The sequence below is a fragment of the Triticum urartu genome, chromosome 4A (genome assembly GCF_056163025.1).
Source record: "Triticum urartu cultivar PI428250 chromosome 4A, HENAU_Tu73, whole genome shotgun sequence".
NCBI lineage: Eukaryota > Viridiplantae > Streptophyta > Magnoliopsida > Poales > Poaceae > Triticum > Triticum urartu.
The window spans coordinates 617019171-617037636 of record NC_141876.1 but is presented as its reverse complement, the minus strand read 5'-3'; the positions used below and the strand labels follow the sequence as shown (position 1 = coordinate 617037636).

The following is an 18466-nucleotide window of genomic DNA, read 5'->3' as shown; positions in this document are numbered from 1 at the left end:
CTTCTCTTGAGTAGCAACTTGCTTGCCGTTCTTTTTGAAGTTCCCCTTCTTCTTTCCTTTGCCCTTTTTCTTGAAACTAGTGGTCTTGTTGACCATCAACACTTGATGCTCCTTCTTGATTTCTACCTCCGCAGCTTTCAGCATCGCGAAGAGCTCGGGAATAGTCTTATTCATCCCTTGCATATTATAGTTCATCACGAAGCTCTTGTAGCTTGGTGGCAGTGATTGGAGAATTCTGTCAATGACGCAATCATCTGGAAGATTAACTCCCAATTGAATCAAGTGATTATTATACCCAGACATTTTGAGTATATGCTCACTAACAGAACTGTTCTCCTCCATCTTGCAGCTATAGAACTTATTGGAGACTTCATATCTCTCAATCCGGGCATTTGCTTGAAATATTAACTTCAACTCCTGGAACATCTCATATGCTCCATGACGTTCAAAACGTCGTTGAAGTCCCGATTCTAAGCCGTAAAGCATGGCACACTGAACTATCGAGTAGTCATCAGCTTTGCTCTGCCAGACGTTCATAACATCCGGCGTTGCTCCTGCAGCAGGCCTGGCACCCAGCGGTGCTTCCAGGACGTAATTCTTCTGTGCAGCAATGAGGATAATCCTCAAGTTACGGACCCAGTCCGTGTAATTGCTACCATCATCTTTCAACTTTGCTTTCTCAAGGAACGCATTAAAATTCAACGGAACAACAGCACGAGCCATCTATCTACAAACAAGCATAAACTAGCAAGATACTTATCAGGTACTAAGTTTCATGATAAATTTAAGTTCAGTTAATTTACTTAAAGAACTCCCACTTAGATAGACATCCCTCTAATCCTCTAAGTGATTACGTGATCCAAATCAACTAAACCATGTCCGATCATCATGTGAGATGGAGTAGTTTCATTGGTGAACATCATTATGTTGATCATATCTACTATATGATTCACGCTCGACCTTTCGGTCTCTGTGTTCCGAGGCCATATCTGTATATGCTTGGCTCGTCAAGTATAACCTGAGTATTCCGCGTGTGCAACTGTTTTGCACCCGTTGTATTTGAACGTAGAACCTATCACACCCGATCATCACGTGGTGTCTCAGCACGAATAACTTTCGCAACGGTGCATACTCAGGGAGAACACTTCTTGATAATTAGTGAGAGATCATCTTATAATGCTACCGTCAATCAAAGCAAGATAAGATGCATAAAAGATAAACATCACATGCAATCAATATAAGTGATATGATATGGCCATCATCATCTTGTGCTTGTGATCTCCATCTCTGAAGCACCGTCGTGATCACCATCGTCACCGGCGTGACACCTTGATCTCCATCGTAGCATCGTTGTCGTCTCGCCAAGCTTGTGCTTCCACGACTATCGCTACCGTTTAGTGATAAAGTAAAGCATTACATCGCGATTGCATTGCATACAATAAAGCGACAACCATATGGCTCCTGCCAGTTGCCGATAACTCGGTTACAACATATGATCATCTCATACAATAAAAATCAGCATCATGTCTTGACCATATCACATCACAACATGCCCTGCAAAAACAAGTTAGACGTCCTCTACTTTGTTGTTGCAAGTTTTACGTGGCTGCTACGGGCTTAAGCAAGAAACAATCTTACCTGCGCATCAAAACCACAACGATAGTTTGTCAAGTTGGTGATGTTTTAACCTTCGCAAGGACCGGGCGTAGCCACACTCAGTTCAACTAAAGTTGGAGAAACTGTCACCCACAAGCCACCTCTGTGCAAAGCACGTCGGGAGAACCGGTCTCGCGTAAGCGTACGCGTAATGTCGGTCTGGGCCGCTTCATCCAACAATATCGCCGAACCAAAGTATGACATGCTGGTAGGCAGTATGACTTATATCACCCACAACTCACTTGTGTTCTACTCGTGCATATAACATCAACATATAAAACCTAGGCTCTGATACCACTGTTGGGGAACGTAGTAATTTCAAAAAATTTCCTACGCACACGCAAGATCATGTGACGCATAGAAGCGAGAGGGGGGAGTGTGATCTACATACCTAGTAGATTGACAACGGAAGCGTTTGGTTGATGTAGTCGTACGTCTTGACGATCCGACCGATCAAGCACCGAAACTACGGCACCTCCGAGTTCTAGCACACGTTGAGCTCGATGACGATCCCCGGACTCCGATCCAGCAAAGTGTCGGGGAAGAGTTCCGTCAGCACGACGGCGTGGTGACGATCTTGATGTACTACAGCAGCAGGGCTTCGCCTAAACTCCGCTACAATATTATCGAGGACTATGGTGGCTGGGGGCGCCGCACACGGCTAAGGAAAAGATCACGTGGATCAACTTGTGTCTCTCTGGGGTGCCCTGCCTCCGTATATAAAGGACTAAAGGGGGGAGGCTGGCCGGCCAAGGAGGGCGCGCCAGGAGAGTCCTACTCCCTTTGGGAGTAGGATCCCCCCCCAATCCTAGTTGGAATAGGATTCGCGGAGGGGGGAAAAGAGAGAGAGGGGCCGGCCCCCTCTCCTTGTCCTATTCGGACCAAGGGAGGGGAGGGGCGCGCGGTCCATGAGGGGCTGCCTCTTCTCTTTTGCACTAAGGCCCATCATGGCCCATATAGCTCCCGGGGGGTTCCGGTAACCTCCCGGTACTCCGGTAAAATCCCGATTTCACCCGGAACACTTCCGATATCCAAACATAGGCTTCCAATATATCAATCTTTATGTCTCGACCATTTCGAGACTCCTTGTCATGTCCGTGATCACATCCGGGACTCCGAACAACCTTCGGTACATCAAAATGCATAAACTCATAATATAACTGTCATCGTAACCTTAAGCGTGCGGACCCTACGGGTTCGAGAACAATGTAGACATGACCGAGACACGTCTCCGGTCAATAACCAATAGCGGGACCTGGATGCCCATATTGGCTCCTACATATTCTACGAAGATCTTTATCGGTCAAACCGCATAACAACATACGTCGTTCCCTTTGTCATCGGTATGTTACTTGCCCGAGATTCGATCGTCGGTATTCCAATACCTAGTTCAATCTCGTTGCCGGCAAGTCTCTTTACTCGTTCTGTAATACATCATCCCGCAACTAACTCATTTAGTTGCAATGCTTACAAGGCTTAAGTGATGTGCATTACCGAGAGGGCCCAGAGATACCTCTCCGACAATCGGAGTGACAAAACCTAATGTCGAAATACGCCAACCCAACATGTACCTTTGGAGACACCTGTAGTACTCCTTTATAATCACCCAGTTACGTTGTGACGTTTGGTAGTACCCAAAGTGTTCCTCCGGTAAACGGGAGTTGCATAATCTCATAGTTATAGGAACATGTATAAGTCATGAAGAAAGCAATAGCAACATACTAAACGATCGGGTGCTAAGCTAATAGAATGGGTCATGTCAATCAGATCATTCTCTTAATGATGTGATCCCGTTAATCAAATAACAACTCATTGTTCATGGTTAGGAAACATAACCATCTTTGATTAATGAGCTAGTCAAGTAGAGGCATACTAGTGACACTTTGTTTGTCTATGTATTCACACATGTATTATGTTTCCGGTTAATACAATTCTAGCATGAATAATAAACATTTATCATGATTATAAGGAAATAAATAATAACTTTATTATTGCCTCTAGGGCATATTTCCTTCAGATGGTACTTAAGCTTCAAAGACGAGTTTTGGTCATGGGCCCAAGGTTAAAATCTTCGCGGCGCCATACCTTTTGACTCAAACATAGGTGGCCTCGGCCACCGCCCTCTTTTGAAGAGGTGGGTGTTGGTCGTTTGCTGGTGTGTTCTTTCTCTTGCCGTTTTTGTCGTTTTGTCGAGCAAGAGTCGTGTTTGTTTAGTTGCCGTGGCGTGCTGGGCGGTACTACCGCTGGTGGTGCGCGGTACTACCGCTTGTAAGCGGTACTACCGCCCCCCAGCACGGTACTACCGCCGAGGGACGGGACCAGGTGGTTAAGTTGGGGTAGGGGGAGGTTTCTTCTCCCCCATACCCATTCACTTCGCCCCCTCTTTTCTCTTCCTCTCTCCAGCCTCCACTCGCCGCGGGAGGGCTCCGGCGGATCTCCGTGTCCGGGGCGTCCCTCTCCATTTCCTTTGGTGGAGTCGATCCCCACCTCGTTCTCTTGCCATGGATGCCGGTATTACCCCCGTTCCTTCTTTCCTTTTGTCTCGTTTTCAGATCTTGTTTCTTAGGGGCAATGGTGGTTGCATCTCTAGATTTTTGGCTAAATCTAGGCTTGAGTTGGTTGGATAAGGCAACTAGACTATCTCGATTAGAGTTTGGTAGGATTATTTTTGAATTTGGTAGGCCGGTAGTGCCGGATCTGACCACGGTAGTAGGAAACCGCTGTTTCACCACCTCGTGTTGTTGGAAACTGCTGTTTCTCCGCCTCGAGCAGTACTACTGCTCTCATTGGAGCGGTACTACCGCTTGACCTCGAGCGGTACTACCGCTCCCTTTGGGGCGGTACTACCGCGGGCATGTCACGGTACTACCGCTGCATGCCAAATTCCATCATTTTCCTTCCTTACCTTGATCATTTTTGTTGCGTTTGTTGGCTTATGCTCCTTCTTTCTGGTTGTTTTGCGTGTTCTTGTGTTTGGCTCCAGGTGATGACCATTCCGAGCAGCAAGGTCGCCGTATCAACCCCGGGCGTGCTACATCAAAACGCTACCGCACCTCAGAGCCAGCCGGTGGTTCCTCGAGCACCCAACCGCCTTCAGCAAGTGCATCTGCAAGTGTTCCTCCACCTCCTCAGCAATCGAAGCGATCCGCCAACAAGCCAAAGGGGAAGACTGTGACTGAGATGACCAACAAGGAGTTTTGGGAGAAGCGTCGCCGCAACCCCTATGCGGTGGACCAAGAACCCACTTTGGTCAACCGCCCGTTCTGGAACCGTTTTCAGTTTGCCATCTACTTTGATGTGATCAAGGCCAAGAAGAATCTTTTTGTTGATGTTCGCTCCATTGACACTAATGCTATGGAGGACCCGGAGTACTTTGGAAAAGCCCTTCGGATGTGCACTCAGCTGAACATTCTCAGGATCATGCAATTTAACAAGGATTTCGATGCGAGTTTAGTGGCTCAATTCTATGCCACCGTCCATCTTGGGACGGATGTCGACAGGACTCTGACATGGATGACCAATGGCAAGCTGCTTTCTGTCAAGTGGAAGGCTTTCATGGAGTTACTTGATGTGGTGGATCACGGGCTTGAGACTCCTGCCAGTTTCCGCCCTCACCGCAATGCTACGTCCACCCACAAGCAAGCCCTTTGGCCCTACTGCGCTGTGAAAGTTCACCTAGTCACTGAGAAGAAGACATATGAGCTGTCTCCGTATCTGGACATTCTTCATTGCATCTTCCGTGAGACTCTCTTCCCTCGGATCGGGAATCTGGATATGGTCCACTCTTACCTCGTGGACATGCTCCTTTTCTGTCAGCATGAGAAGGAAGCAAGCACTGGAGAGATCATGGATATCTCTCATGTCATGTGGTCTGAACTTCTCTCTGCCGTGTCTGAGCGCAAGTGCCCTATATATGGTCCATTCATCATGAGGCTCATTGAGAGGGCCTGGGCACAGACTTATCCCAGAGTGTTGCTAGAAACTGGAGACTTGGTTTCTCATGAGATCAAGCGTCTGAGGAAGAAGGACAATTGGACAGCGCCTCACACAGGGGGTCCATCTGCTACTGCTGCCACAAGGGGTCCGTCTGCTGCTGCTACCATGGGGGATCCGTCTGCTGCTGCTACTGCCATGGGGACCGAGGGTGGGGCTGCTACTGATGATCATAAGGAGGATTTTGGCCCCTCTAGTACAGAACCGTCGTGGGCACAGAAGCTTAAGCGCAAGATGAAGAAGCTTTTCTGCATGGAGTCTCATGGTCAGTACATGACTCATGTGGCGGAGAAGCATGCTAGGACACGCCACAAGGAGCTCATGCGTCAGTTGGGAGCAACAGTTGCCAGTGGGTCTGAGGGTCAGATCACTGAAGAGGAGGACCGGATTCATCAGAATTGCCATTGGACCGACTCCGATGCCGAGCAGTTTTCGACCCACGATGAAGATGCAGAGATGTGATGTTCGACATCGTCTTCCTCCCATCACCTGGAGTCGTAGCGTCACTCTTTGCCCTTTTTGGTGTCTCGCTGCCAAAGGGGGAGAGAGTGGGATTTGTGTTTGTTTGCCGAGCTTTGAGTCGTCTTGTGGTTTCTTGTGTGTTCTCTCGGTGTCTTTATTTGATTTGGTTTGGTGTGAGACCTAAGTTCTAGACATATGGTGTGAGACATATGCTCCCTATCGCTACCTTATTACTATGTCTATTCAGAGTACTGTAGTGTATTATGAGATGCATGCTTGTCCTGTTTATTCTCTTCTCTCATATATCTTGTGCTTAGTATTGTTGGACTATAAAATATAGGGGGAGTGTTGATCCGAATGTGTGTGTCGTGCCATATCTTGGTGCACACATTCTGGAGGAGCCCGTCTATATTTTGTAGTTCTTAGTTTTCTTCGTTTTATTTCTTTTCCTTGCGCAAATACCTAGTTGTCATCAATCCACCAAAAAGGGGGAGATTGTTATGGCATATCTCTCTCAAGGTAGTTTTGGTGATTGATGACAACATGTTTGCGGACTAATCTTGTGCTTTGAATAATTCACAGATTCTCCCCTGGCACGAGACGCTTTCTTCCCCTCGGAGTGTATTTCAAGACGGTGTAGCTCTTTCGTTTCTTTCTCGGTGGACTAGTTGCGTAGAGGGCACCGTACTATCAAGAGGGGGTCCGCTGGGGTATTGCATGGGTGGAATCATCACGTACACATCAGCTTCTCACCCTCCGAGCATCTCCATTCCATTGAAGAGATCTCTCCTCTCTTCCTTGTCCTGTCTGGGTCCAAGCGGTAGTACCGCGCAACCCAGCGGTAGTACCGCTAAGGAGCCAAGCGGCAGTACCGCTCCATAGCGGTAGTACCGCCCGTGGCTCCACAGCAGTAGTACCGCTGGGGTGCCTGGCACCTCCGCCTTGTCCTCAGCATCTTTGAGAGATCCTCTCTCTCTCTCTCTCTCGCCCCAGCGGTAGTACCGCACTCCGGCGGTAGTACGACCGAAGGGTCACAAGCGGCAGTACCGCTCCGCAGCGGTAGTACCGCCCGTGACCTCGCTGCCGTAGTACCGCTGGGCAGTCTGGCTCCTACCGCCTCGATTCGAGAGGTCTTTTTCTCGTGTCGGGTTTTGCGGCACTAGTTACGGTTGTAGAGGCGGTAGTACCATTCCAGGAGCGGTAGTACCGCCCCTACCACCGCGGTAGTACCGCATTTGGGTCCTTTCCCTACTAGTCTTCTCAGCGCGGCAGTACCGCTGGCTGGCGCGGCAGTACCGCTGTCCTGGCGGTAGTACCGCCCCCTCTCAGCGGTAGTACCGCCCTGTGCGGGGCTGGTTGGTGGGGGGCAACGGTTGGATTGTTGCCCCCACTATAAAAGGGAGTCCCCTTCTTCTCTTTGACCGACCTCTTCCTCCCCCAAGCTCCATTTATTGCTCAAGCTCCATTAAATGCTCCAAGCTCCATTTTCGCCCGATCTATCTCTCTAGCCAATCAAACTTGTTGATTTGCTCGAGAGTGGTTGAGAAGGCCCCGATCTACACTTCCACCAAGGGAGTTTCGATTCCCCCACTCATCCCTAGCGGATCTTGTTACTCTTGGGTGTTTGAGCACCCTAGACGGTTGAGGTCACCACGGAGCCATAGTCCATTGTGGTGAAGCTTCGTGGTCTTGTTGGGAGCCTCCGATTAAGTTGTGGAGATTGCCCCAACCTTGTTTGTAAAGGTTCGGTCGCCGCCTTCAAGGGCACCAATAGTGGAATCACGGCATCTGCATTGTGTGAGGGCGTGAGGAGAATACGGTGGCCCTAGTGGCTTCTTGAGGAGCATTGTGCCTCCACACCGCTCCAACGGAGACGTACTTCCCCTCAAAAGGAAGAAACTTCGGTAACACATCCCCGTCTTCACCGGATCCACTCTTTGTTATCTCTTACCTTTACTTGTGCAAGCTCTTTAGTGTTTCTTCCCTTGCTTGCTTGTATGCTTGTTGTTATTGCATCATATAGGTTGCTCACCTAGTTGCACATCTAGACAACCTACTTTTATGCAAAGTTTAATTTGGTAAAGAAAAGTAAAAATTGGTAGTTGCCTATTCACCCCCCTCTAGTCAACCATATCGATCCTTTCATGGCGGCCGGCGCGGAGCGCTGCGGCGGCGCGGGTGGCGCGGCCGTCGAGCGAGGCGGCGCGGGTGGAGAACCGGGCGGCGGGGCAGGCGCGCAGGGCGCTCGGCGGCGGCGGCCCGATCTGGCACGGGGCGGGCCCGATCTGGGCTCCCTTGGGCCCGGCGGCGGGGAGAAGAGAGAGGAGCGGCGGCGCTGACGTGTCACGCCTGGATTCGTCCGGCGCGGCGGCTGGACATGTCCGGTGTCGAAGAAAGTGTCCGGTGGCGCGAGGTAGGAGGAGCTAGGGTTTGGACTGCGCGAAAAATCGGGAAGAGCCACATATATATAGGTAGATGGAGCTAGGAGAGTCCAAATGAGGTGCGGTTTTCGGCCACGCGATCGTGATCGAACGACCGAGAGGGTGGAGGGGGGTTAGGTGGGTTTTGGGCCACTTTGGAGTGGTGTTGGGCTGCAACACACACGAGGCCTTTTCGGTCCCTCGGTTAACCGTTGGAGTATCAAACGAAGTCCAAATGGCACGAAACTTGACAGGCGGTCTACCGGTAGTAAACCAAGGCCGCATGGCAAGTCTCGGTCCAATCCGGAAATATTTAACCCCCACAGACGAAAAGAGGTAGAAAGGACCACCGGAGGGCATAGGAGCGCCGGAATGCAAAACGGACAACGGGGAAAATGCTCGGATGCATGAGACGAACATGTATGCAAATGAAATGCACATGATGACATGATATATGCAATGCATGACACGCAAGCAATGACAAGGCAACAACAGCTAATAATTGGAGGACACCTGGCACATCGGTCTCGGGGCGTTACAACGGCCTCCTGCATCCATGCCGCCGCCCCCTTCACCTCTGGCGGCTGGGGACAAAGTGGATTCGTACGAGACCATGAGCGAGGCCGACATGCTCAAGGAAATACCCGCAAGGTAAAAAAAGTTCCTTCTTTGTCATTTTTTGTTTGCAATTGCTTAGGAAAGTGGTGCATGATTTGATATTGATTGCTAGGTTCTTTCTTTACTTTTGTAGTGAGCAATTGAATGATGATGCCACCGCTTTCATGGAATAATTGATTGTAAGCCACGCACTTGGCCTCGATGACATTGCCTTGTCAATACCATATACCCAAGTGAGAGAGGCCGACTTGGTGGACGAGGGCGAGGAGAGTCAAGTAAACAAGAGGAGTATGTCGTGCAGCTACAAGATCAAGGAATACAAAAGTTTGTTTGAAGCTTGCTGATCATGATCTGTTGCGAAGTTGCCCACCGTGGAGAACACATGAAGAAGAGGTGGTGGAATTTTGAGTTCCAAGGGTGGTTCTAGCGCTCCCTCTAAATTTAACTCCCTATATCACACCTCCCTAAACTGAACACCTCAAAGTTTGAGTCTGAGCGGACAATGATGAGCCTATTTTCAACCATCTTCCTCGAACACAACACCGTGAGAACCTCCATTGTGAGCTCCAGGGCTTGATCCAAGGCGAAGGAGAAGAGCAATGGAGGAAATGGCATGTAGCCTCTATACACAAAGAAAAAGAGTAGGCATGCATACGACTGCAATATGCGAGGAAATTCAGTTATTCTCAAAATGTTGCACTAATTTCATTAGCCTTTTGGTTTTGTGTACATTCCATCGTCCTGTAACTAAATTGAACAATTTTTTGAGAACCGAGAATACATGGAATGATGGAAAGGAGCTAAAACCATTAATATGAAGCTCCAAAAACATTATATGGATGTTCACATCTCAAATATCGTGCATAACAAGAAGAGGCCAAAGCACCGCCATCAAGACAACAATGGCGCCGGCGGGTCCAAAGCCCGCCGGCGCGGCGCCGCTGGGGGGCCCCGACGGTGGCCGGGCCTTGTCGGTGACCTTGATGACCATCCGCTGCCCGCCCTGGCAGTGGCCCGTGGCGCCGCTGATGAAGTAGAAGAGGCCGGGGCGGTCGAGGCGCACCTCGGTGTTGCCGTTGTTGGAGAAGAAGATCGGGTGCGACGACTCGCACTTGTTGTACTCCTCCTCCGTCACCTCCATCACCGAGTCCACATTGTACTTGAAATCTACGCACGCACGCACGATCGATCACGCCGCATACCAAAAAAACAAATCAACCAAGCTGTCGATAGATCTTACGGACGATGTCGCCGACGTGGAAGTGGTTCTTGGACGCCCAATGGTTGTACGTTTGGGAGTCGCCGGCCTGCGGGACGACCCACTCGGCGTCGCCGCCGACCTCGAAGTTGGTGGCGCGCGACGCGTCGAGGAGCGCGAGGAGCAGCAGGAGGGGGAGGAGGCTCGCCATGGCCGGCCAAACTATCCGCTGGCTACCTGATGAGACGCGCAGAACGAACCGAGAATGGCATGCAAGGGGAAGAAGATTAATAGGTGGTGGAGAGTTGGGGAGGAGGTGGTTTGAGCGACGGGAAAGGAATGGAGGGTGGCGTCGAGTATGCGGTGCATGCAACAAGGTGGAGTTGGGTCGCCGCCGGAAAGCATGAGATCGATCTCCATCCACCATCCTTGGTTTGACCGCGTATGGCTCCTGGTGAAGAGTAAAAATAGGTGGGTATCATGCAAACCCTTCTTTCTAGTAGTAGCTAAATTAAATATTAGTACTACCTTAAACAAATACTAGCAAACATACACGTGCGTTGCACCGTGAGAGAATAATTAGTGTGATCCATCAGCATAACATGCAACATCCGGACAGTGTCACCCGAGACAGGAAGGTTGCAGTTTTTCTGGATCAAGCGTACTTTTGTGAGTCCAGGAAAATCACTCCCATGACCAAATTCTTTCTCTAACCATTTTTTTCTTTTTTCTTTCTTTCTTTCTATTTTTCTGTAAATGGAGCAACACAGCCCAATGACCACGCCGGCCCATCTAACCCCCTAGGCCCACCTAATTTTCTATCTAACCCTAGCCTCACCTAATTTTGTCCTCCCCTTCCTCGTTCCCCATCACGCCGCCATGCACGAGAGCATCTCTCCTGACACCGCGCCCGATCCCTGGATTGAGATCCAGTGACATGCCATGAGCATGTCACCGATGAACAATATAGTAACATGCTCCCTATATTCCACTGTCCGATTGAGAATCAACGGAGAGATCAATGTGAAAAACACCCGGGCTACAATGTGTGAACATTGCCAGTGTCGATGAACAAGGAACCAACACAGTACACATCTACGGTACTCTTTGCTACAGTATGTGATCTAGGTTGTCCGATTTTGATCCAATGGCCATGTTACGTGGTGACATGTTGTGGGCATATCACTGGATCCCTGTTCCCTATCCTCATCTCCTCCGCTACCCTGCCTCCTCCTTCTCTGCCCTCCCAGCGCTCGCGTCGGCCTCGTCCCGCGCACTCGCCCACTTCTCCCCAAGCCCCTGTCCAGCGCCTCCGGAGTTTGCTCTTTGCCTGTTGCTGCTGCTCTGCCTCCTGCCCAAGATCGGCGCCCCTTGCGGCCTCCGTCCGTCGAACTGCGCCATGCACCTCCTCCTCTTGTTGCTTGTCGAGAGGAGCGGTCGTTCGTCCGCCGCATCATCCATCTCTTGCCTTGCTGTGCAGGCAAACCAGCCCTGCAGCAGGTCTTCTTCAGGCGTGCATTCATGCTTAGTTAGGCTGTTGGCTACCTCTGGGTAGCTCAGCTCTCTCTACTGAGCTAGGCATATTTCTCATCCTTTCTTTGTTAGTATTCTGGCTGTTTGATTCTTGCATATAAATCGGTGGGATTTGATTTAAAAGACCAAGGTGGGACTATTAATTCGGAAGCAGCAGATGAAATACTATGAAACCGGACCATACGAACGTATAAAACTGGACAATTGGGCTGGGACTACGGGTCAAATTACAAAAATCACAGGGACTTTTATACAAAAAGTGTGCGACGATGATCGGCAAAAGCAATAGCCGTTTTATTATTAGGTAAAGATAAGACATTGGAATAGTCTATTTAATAGGTGTGGATTCTTTTTCCGGCAAGCTCGGAATAAACTAGAATAGGTGATTATGCGAATAAAATTTTCAAGCACGTCAGATACAATAAAACCGTAAGACATTTTAGATCACTATAATACAGTAAAACCGTAAGACATTTTAGATCACTACAAATGTAAGACTTACAGAGGGGGAAATATCTAACATGTATTTTAGAACAAAATACATGACTTTAAGAAAACTAAGAATTGTCTCTTTGTCATGTAGCACTAAATAGGGGCGTCACATATGAGTGTTCCTATGCCGTCCAATTCTTATCTATTCGTCATGCGTGTATGAGTGTTCCCCCGCAAAAAAAACGAGATTCTCACTCAATGCTTAATTTTTTAAATGGTTTGTGTCTCAAACTGTTAACCCGTTGTATGATCCACTTTCACCGATGGCTTCTTCACAACAAGATTTTTAAAATTAGATCTCATATTAATATGTTCAGATATTTTTCTCACCTGTACTTACCAACTCGTGTATACTTACTTGACAGGTTATTCATAACTTAGTTTCAGATAAAATTAACTTGGTCATCAAGTTCATTGAACGTTAGTATACACATGTTTAGAACTTGCTTCCTACAGACATTGCTATGCCCACTAGTAGAAAACGGGGCTTTGGTCCAGGCCGGGTCAGCCTATTAGTCCCGGTTCAGTCCAGAACCGGGACCAATGGGGGCATTCGTCCCGGTTCGTGAGCCCAGGGGGCCGGCCGGGCCACGTGGGCCATTGGTCCCGGTTCATCTGGACCTTTTGGTCCCGGTTGGTGGGATGAACCGGAACCAATGGGCATCGCTCCTGGCCCACAACCATTGGTCCCGGTTCGTGCCTCAAACCGGGACTAAAGATTAGACCTTTAGTCCCGGTTTGAGGCACGAACCGGGACTAATGGGGTTGAGATCTTTAGTCCCGGTTCGTGCCACGAACCGGTACTAAAGGTTCCATTTTCAAACTCTACCCCCCCCCTTGGATCGCCTTTTCAGTTTTAAAAAAAATAAAAGAAAATGATGGAAATGTCAAAAAAACAAAAGAAAATAAGTTTCCCATGTGATATGTGGTCTAGTTGTTGGGAAAATTTGCAAATGTGAATTTTGACTTTATTTGCAAAATCTCTCTGAAATTTGTAAAAATTGGCATAACTTTTACATACTAACTCGGATGAAAAAGTTTTTTATATGAAAAATCATCTACTCGAAAAGTTACATCCGAATTTAACTAGGGGAACCCCGTTAAACATTTTCAAAATCCTCAAAAACCTAATAGAAAAAAGTTACGGGGCTTTTAAGATCTAGAGTGAAAAAATCAAAAAAAATTCAAACAGTGGGCAAACTATGGTCAAACAATGGTCAAACTAATTATTCTAGAATATTAGTGTTACTAAATAATTATTTTAGTTATTTCAATTTTGGTCAAATCTGGTCAAACTGTGGTCAAACAATGGTCAAACTAATTATCAAGAAATATTAGTGTTACTAAATAATTATTGTTTTTTAAAACAATAGTTTCAAAATAAAACTATGAAATGTGTCACTTCATGCTCAAGCAAAATTCCTGAAGGTTAATAGGATTGACATCTTAGTATTGTCAGGAAAACAACAAGTGCAAACTTGGAGCGAGGGAGAATAGAACCCGGAAGTTAAGTGTGCTCAGGCTAAAAAAAATTAATTTTTTTTAAAAAAATAATCATAAAATTTCCTTTAGTCCCGGTTGGTGTTACCAACCGGGACTAAAGGTGGAGCTCCACGTGGCCGCGCCCTTTAGTCCCGGTTCTGGATTGAACCGGGACTAAAGAGAGAGGCATTAGTACCGACCCTTTAGTCTCGGTTCCTGAACCGGGACTGAAGGTCCTTTTTCTACTAGTGGTCTAACAACATACATAACTATTATCTGGCAACTGCATACGATTATCATGGCAACTGTTCATTGCTAACATGACAACTATGTTGACATAGCCTGCCAAATAGTGGTGCCCCATCTTCAACACTTTAGTCCTAATATGATTGTTCACATAATCCACGTTACGACGTTCATTTGCAAAATTGGCATTATATATTACTCAAACTAAATGACTAACTGCTACGACATATTGCACGAGTTAATAGACCAATATATAAAAAAATGTCCTTTCGAGATGACACCTTAATTTTTGACACCAAGAAATCATTCTTGTAACCGCTGTGTCAAAACCAGATGAAACCGTGTCGTTCCGCCAAATTTCCCGGCGTTGTTTTCGGTGCGACGCGCATAATCTGCAGTTAACATAGCTAGCTTTTTTTTTTTTGCTTTGAACCTTATTTTGAACTTGTTTTGCAAAAAAAAACTTATTTTGAACTTGTTTGATTTGAACTTTGATTTTGGTAAATTGTCGTGTTTGTTGGTTTTGTTTGAGCCGGCCGAGTGCACACATGAGAGAGACATGCACGGGGTGGGTTGGTGGGTGGGGTGGCTCCAACGTTCTAGAATCTTCACAAACCCTCAACCAGGTTCCCCTCTCCTCCTCTGTTCCTCCGCCCCCTCACCGCAGCCGCCTCTCGCCCCACCAAGAAAAGCCCTAGCCAGACGCCTAGACCCCATCCATGGCGACCATCCCTACCACCGGCTCCGCCTCCCTCCTCCGGGGCTCCGCCGCCCTCCAGGTATCCTGATCCAATCCCTTTCTTTCTCCTCGTTCTGCCGGCGGCCGCCGTCTCTTCTTCTGTTGTTCCGCCTAAAGCTGACCCCTTTTTCCTGCTCCTGCGCGGCAGAGGGACGGGAGGTCAACCAGGCCGTCGTCGGCGGCCAGGCCGCTTCCCGGGCGCCGCGCGCGCTCGGCCGTGCGCGCCTCCGCCAAGGACATCGCCTTCGACCAGGCCTCGCGCTCCGCCCTCCAGGCCGGCGTCGAGAAGCTCGCCGCCGCCGTCGGCGTCACCCTCGGCCCCAGAGGTTGGTTGCGCGCGCGATCTCCCCTGCATGATCCCCCGCTTCCCTTTGGTCCAAGCTCCAAGTTCCATGTCGCTGTCGGCTCTTGTCTCTAGTGCCCCACGAATCTGTCTTTGGATGATGCCGGAACTTGGCAGTATACTGGTTATCTGTCTAATGATTAGTGCTAGTAGTACATGAGAGATTTGCAGCCCCATGGCCCCTCAGTCTGATTTGTGGTAGGATGTTTTATGATTTATTAGTTGATGTACAAATTTCTAGATTTAGGATTTACATAAGGGTCAATGTATGCTTCCACTCTTTTAGAGGTTTAATTTAGGTGCAAATTTGAAGATTTAAGATTTATGATGATGTCAAGTGTATGTATGCTTTGGGCCTGTCGCATTCAACCACAAACTAGTGATGTTAGGATGGCTTTGTAGGTTCTGATGTTGTTATTTTAGTGTGCCTTCCTTTGGGAATTTCTGGTCAATTGGTACATACATATATCTGCGTGATTTTTTCCTCTGCTTGTACATGGCTGGGGCTGTTTCTTCCCCTGACCTCTCATTATTGCTTGGTTTTTGTTGCAGGAAGGAATGTTGTTTTGGATGAGTTTGGCAGCCCCAAAGTTGTCAATGACGGAGTTACAATCGCCCGGGCTATTGAGCTTGCTGATCCCATGGAGAATGCTGGTGCTGCTCTAATTCGTGAAGTAAGCATATTCTCTCTGTTCCGCACAAATCAAAACCAATATGTGTTTTCTGAATGAGAAAAATCCACTATCACTTGTTTCCTTACCTTACACATTTTTTTATCTGTCAAATGCAAGGTTGCTAGCAAGACAAATGACTCGGCGGGTGATGGGACCACGACCGCATCTGTTCTGGCTCGCGAGATCATAAAATTGGGGCTGTTGAGTGTTACGTCAGGGGCAAATCCAGTATCAATTAAGAAGGGCATAGATAAGACTGTGCAAAGTTTAGTTGAGGAACTTGAGAAGAAGTCACGACCTGTGAAGGGCAGTGGGGACATTAAAGGTGAGCCACAGCTTTACAATGATGATGATTTGGATGCTTTCATCTAAAGTGACCCTGATAGCTTGCTCTCTGTACAAGGAAGGAATGTATTGTGAAACACTTTGCTCTTTCTATTTCAGCTATTGCTGCTATATCTGCTGGAAATGATGACTTTATTGGGACCATGATCGCGGAGGCTATTAACAAAGTTGGCCCTGATGGTGTCCTCTCGATTGAGTCATCATCGTCGTTTGAGACTACTGTTGAAGTTGAAGAAGGAATGGAGGTAAGCACCCAAACTAAGCACTGCAATCTTGCTGATTCTGATGTGTGGTTGAATATGTACCTTACTTTCTTCGTGATGCTGAAGTGGTAACTGGTTTCTCCCATTTGTACAGATTGACAGAGGATATATCTCTCCCCAGTTTGTCACAAACTCTGAGAAGTCAGTTGTTGAGTTTGAAAACGCTCGAGTTCTTGTCACTGATCAGAAGATCTCCTCAATTAAAGAAATCCTTCCTTTGTTGGAGCAAACGACGCAGTTGAGAGCACCACTTCTCATAATTGCGGAGGATGTATCTGGTGAGGCTTTGGCAACTCTGGTTGTCAACAAGCTTAGAGGAATTCTGAATGTAGCTGCAATTAAAGCTCCTGGTTTTGGTGAAAGGCGCAAGGCTCTCCTTCAGGACATTGCCATTGTTACAGGTGAGACCACTTTCTGCTAGTCTAGTTGGGCTTTGTTATTTATGCTCAAGATGCTCATCTTTGTAGACCAAAAGCTTTTTTTTTCTCAGTTGATTACTTTATCTTTCTATTGCTACAATATTCCCCCTGTCTCTCCTGTCTCTTTTTAGCTTGCGTTTTGACTGTAACATAGTATTGGGTATACACATTACCTACTGTACTAGATAGAATATGGAAAATTAATGTGTTCCTTTGCTTTCTAACAAGCTATAGTATCTTAAATACCCTTTTTGTATTGATAGGAACGACATCGATTTCATTATACTTTCAAGTTTCCAGTTTATAATTTGAAAACAAAAACAACCCTTGTTTGCTCTGCAACTGGGGTTCCACCTCTTTAATGCTCTAATCTGGAATATACTCATGTATCAGGTGCTGAATTTCAAGCCAAAGATCTTGGCCAACTGATCGAGCAGACAACAGTGGAGCAGCTCGGCATAGCCAGGAAGGTGACAATCTCCGGGTCATCCACAACCATAATAGCAGATGTTGCCACCAAGGATGAGATCCAGGCTAGAATTGCGCAGCTGAAGAGAGAGCTTTCTCAGACAGACTCGACATATGATTCTGAGAAGCTGGCGGAGAGAATAGCAAAGCTCTCTGGCGGAGTTGCTGTGATCAAGGTTGGAGCTGCAACAGAAACGGAGCTTGAGGACCGCAAGCTCCGCATAGAGGATGCCAAGAATGCCACTTTTGCAGCCATTGAGGAAGGTATAGTACCTGGAGGTGGTGCGGCCTATGTTCACCTGTCGACTTTCGTACCAGCTATCAAGGAGAAGCTGGATGACCCTGAGGAGCGCCTTGGTGCTGATATCATTCAGAAGGTATTACTCCAAATGAAAACAACTATACTGCAAATATAAGTGCCATGCGGTAGTTGTAGTGTCAACCAATTGATTTGTTGATTATATTATTCATGCAAGAGCTGTTAGCAGTTTAACTTTCCCATTTAGCTTTCATCCAACAACATTCACAAGTTAGTAGGAGCTTTTAGCATTTACTGTTGTTTTTTACCTAACAGATGATACTATGTTGGTGATCTGCAGGCTCTAGTGGCACCCGCATCGTTGATCGCGCACAATGCCGGAGTCGAAGGGGAGGTGATCGTGGAGAAAATCAAGGACAGCGAGTGGGAATTCGGCTACAACGCGATGACCGACAAGCACGAGAACCTGGTTGAGGCTGGCGTCATTGACCCAGCGAAGGTGACGAGGTGCGCCCTGCAGAACGCGGCGTCGGTGGCCGGAATGGTCCTGACCACCCAGGCGATCGTCGTGGAGAAGCCGAGCAAGAAGGCCCCCGCGCCCGCCGGGATGCCCCAGGGCATGATGTAGAAGCGCAATGATATGTAGCAACCTGGGGGCATGCAATTTTAGGGGCGTGTGGTGATCGTTTTGCCAGGGGAGAGAACCGTGGCACCTTAAGGAGGAAATCATGGTGTGTAATGGATAATGATGGCCTGTTCTATTGTCTGTTTGGCACGCTTCGTGGCGATTGCCATGTTGAAAACTATTTTGGCTAGCTGAGTTTGAGAAGAAGTAATAAATTAGTAAAGTTGAGGA

At 47.8% G+C, this 18466-nt stretch overlaps 2 protein-coding genes across 2 annotated transcripts; one reads left to right on the top strand and one right to left on the bottom strand.

Moving 5' to 3' along the window:
- Positions 1–9802: 9802 nt before the first annotated feature.
- On the bottom strand, positions 9803–10758 carry LOC147977433 (early nodulin-like protein 6). The gene is made up of 2 exons (XM_087519324.1): positions 10390–10758; positions 9803–10316 (listed from the first exon to the last, which is right to left on the bottom strand). Exons 1-2 carry the CDS (start codon positions 10556–10558, stop codon positions 10000–10002), a joined length of 486 nt encoding a protein of 161 aa, XP_087375450.1. The 5' UTR covers positions 10559–10758; the 3' UTR covers positions 9803–9999.
- Positions 10759–14693: 3935 nt separating this feature from the next.
- On the top strand, positions 14694–18466 carry LOC147977432 (ruBisCO large subunit-binding protein subunit alpha). The gene is made up of 8 exons (XM_087519322.1): positions 14694–14879; positions 14988–15165; positions 15735–15856; positions 15974–16181; positions 16301–16446; positions 16559–16865; positions 17277–17728; positions 17951–18466. Exons 1-8 carry the CDS (start codon positions 14820–14822, stop codon positions 18236–18238), a joined length of 1761 nt encoding a protein of 586 aa, XP_087375448.1. The 5' UTR covers positions 14694–14819; the 3' UTR covers positions 18239–18466.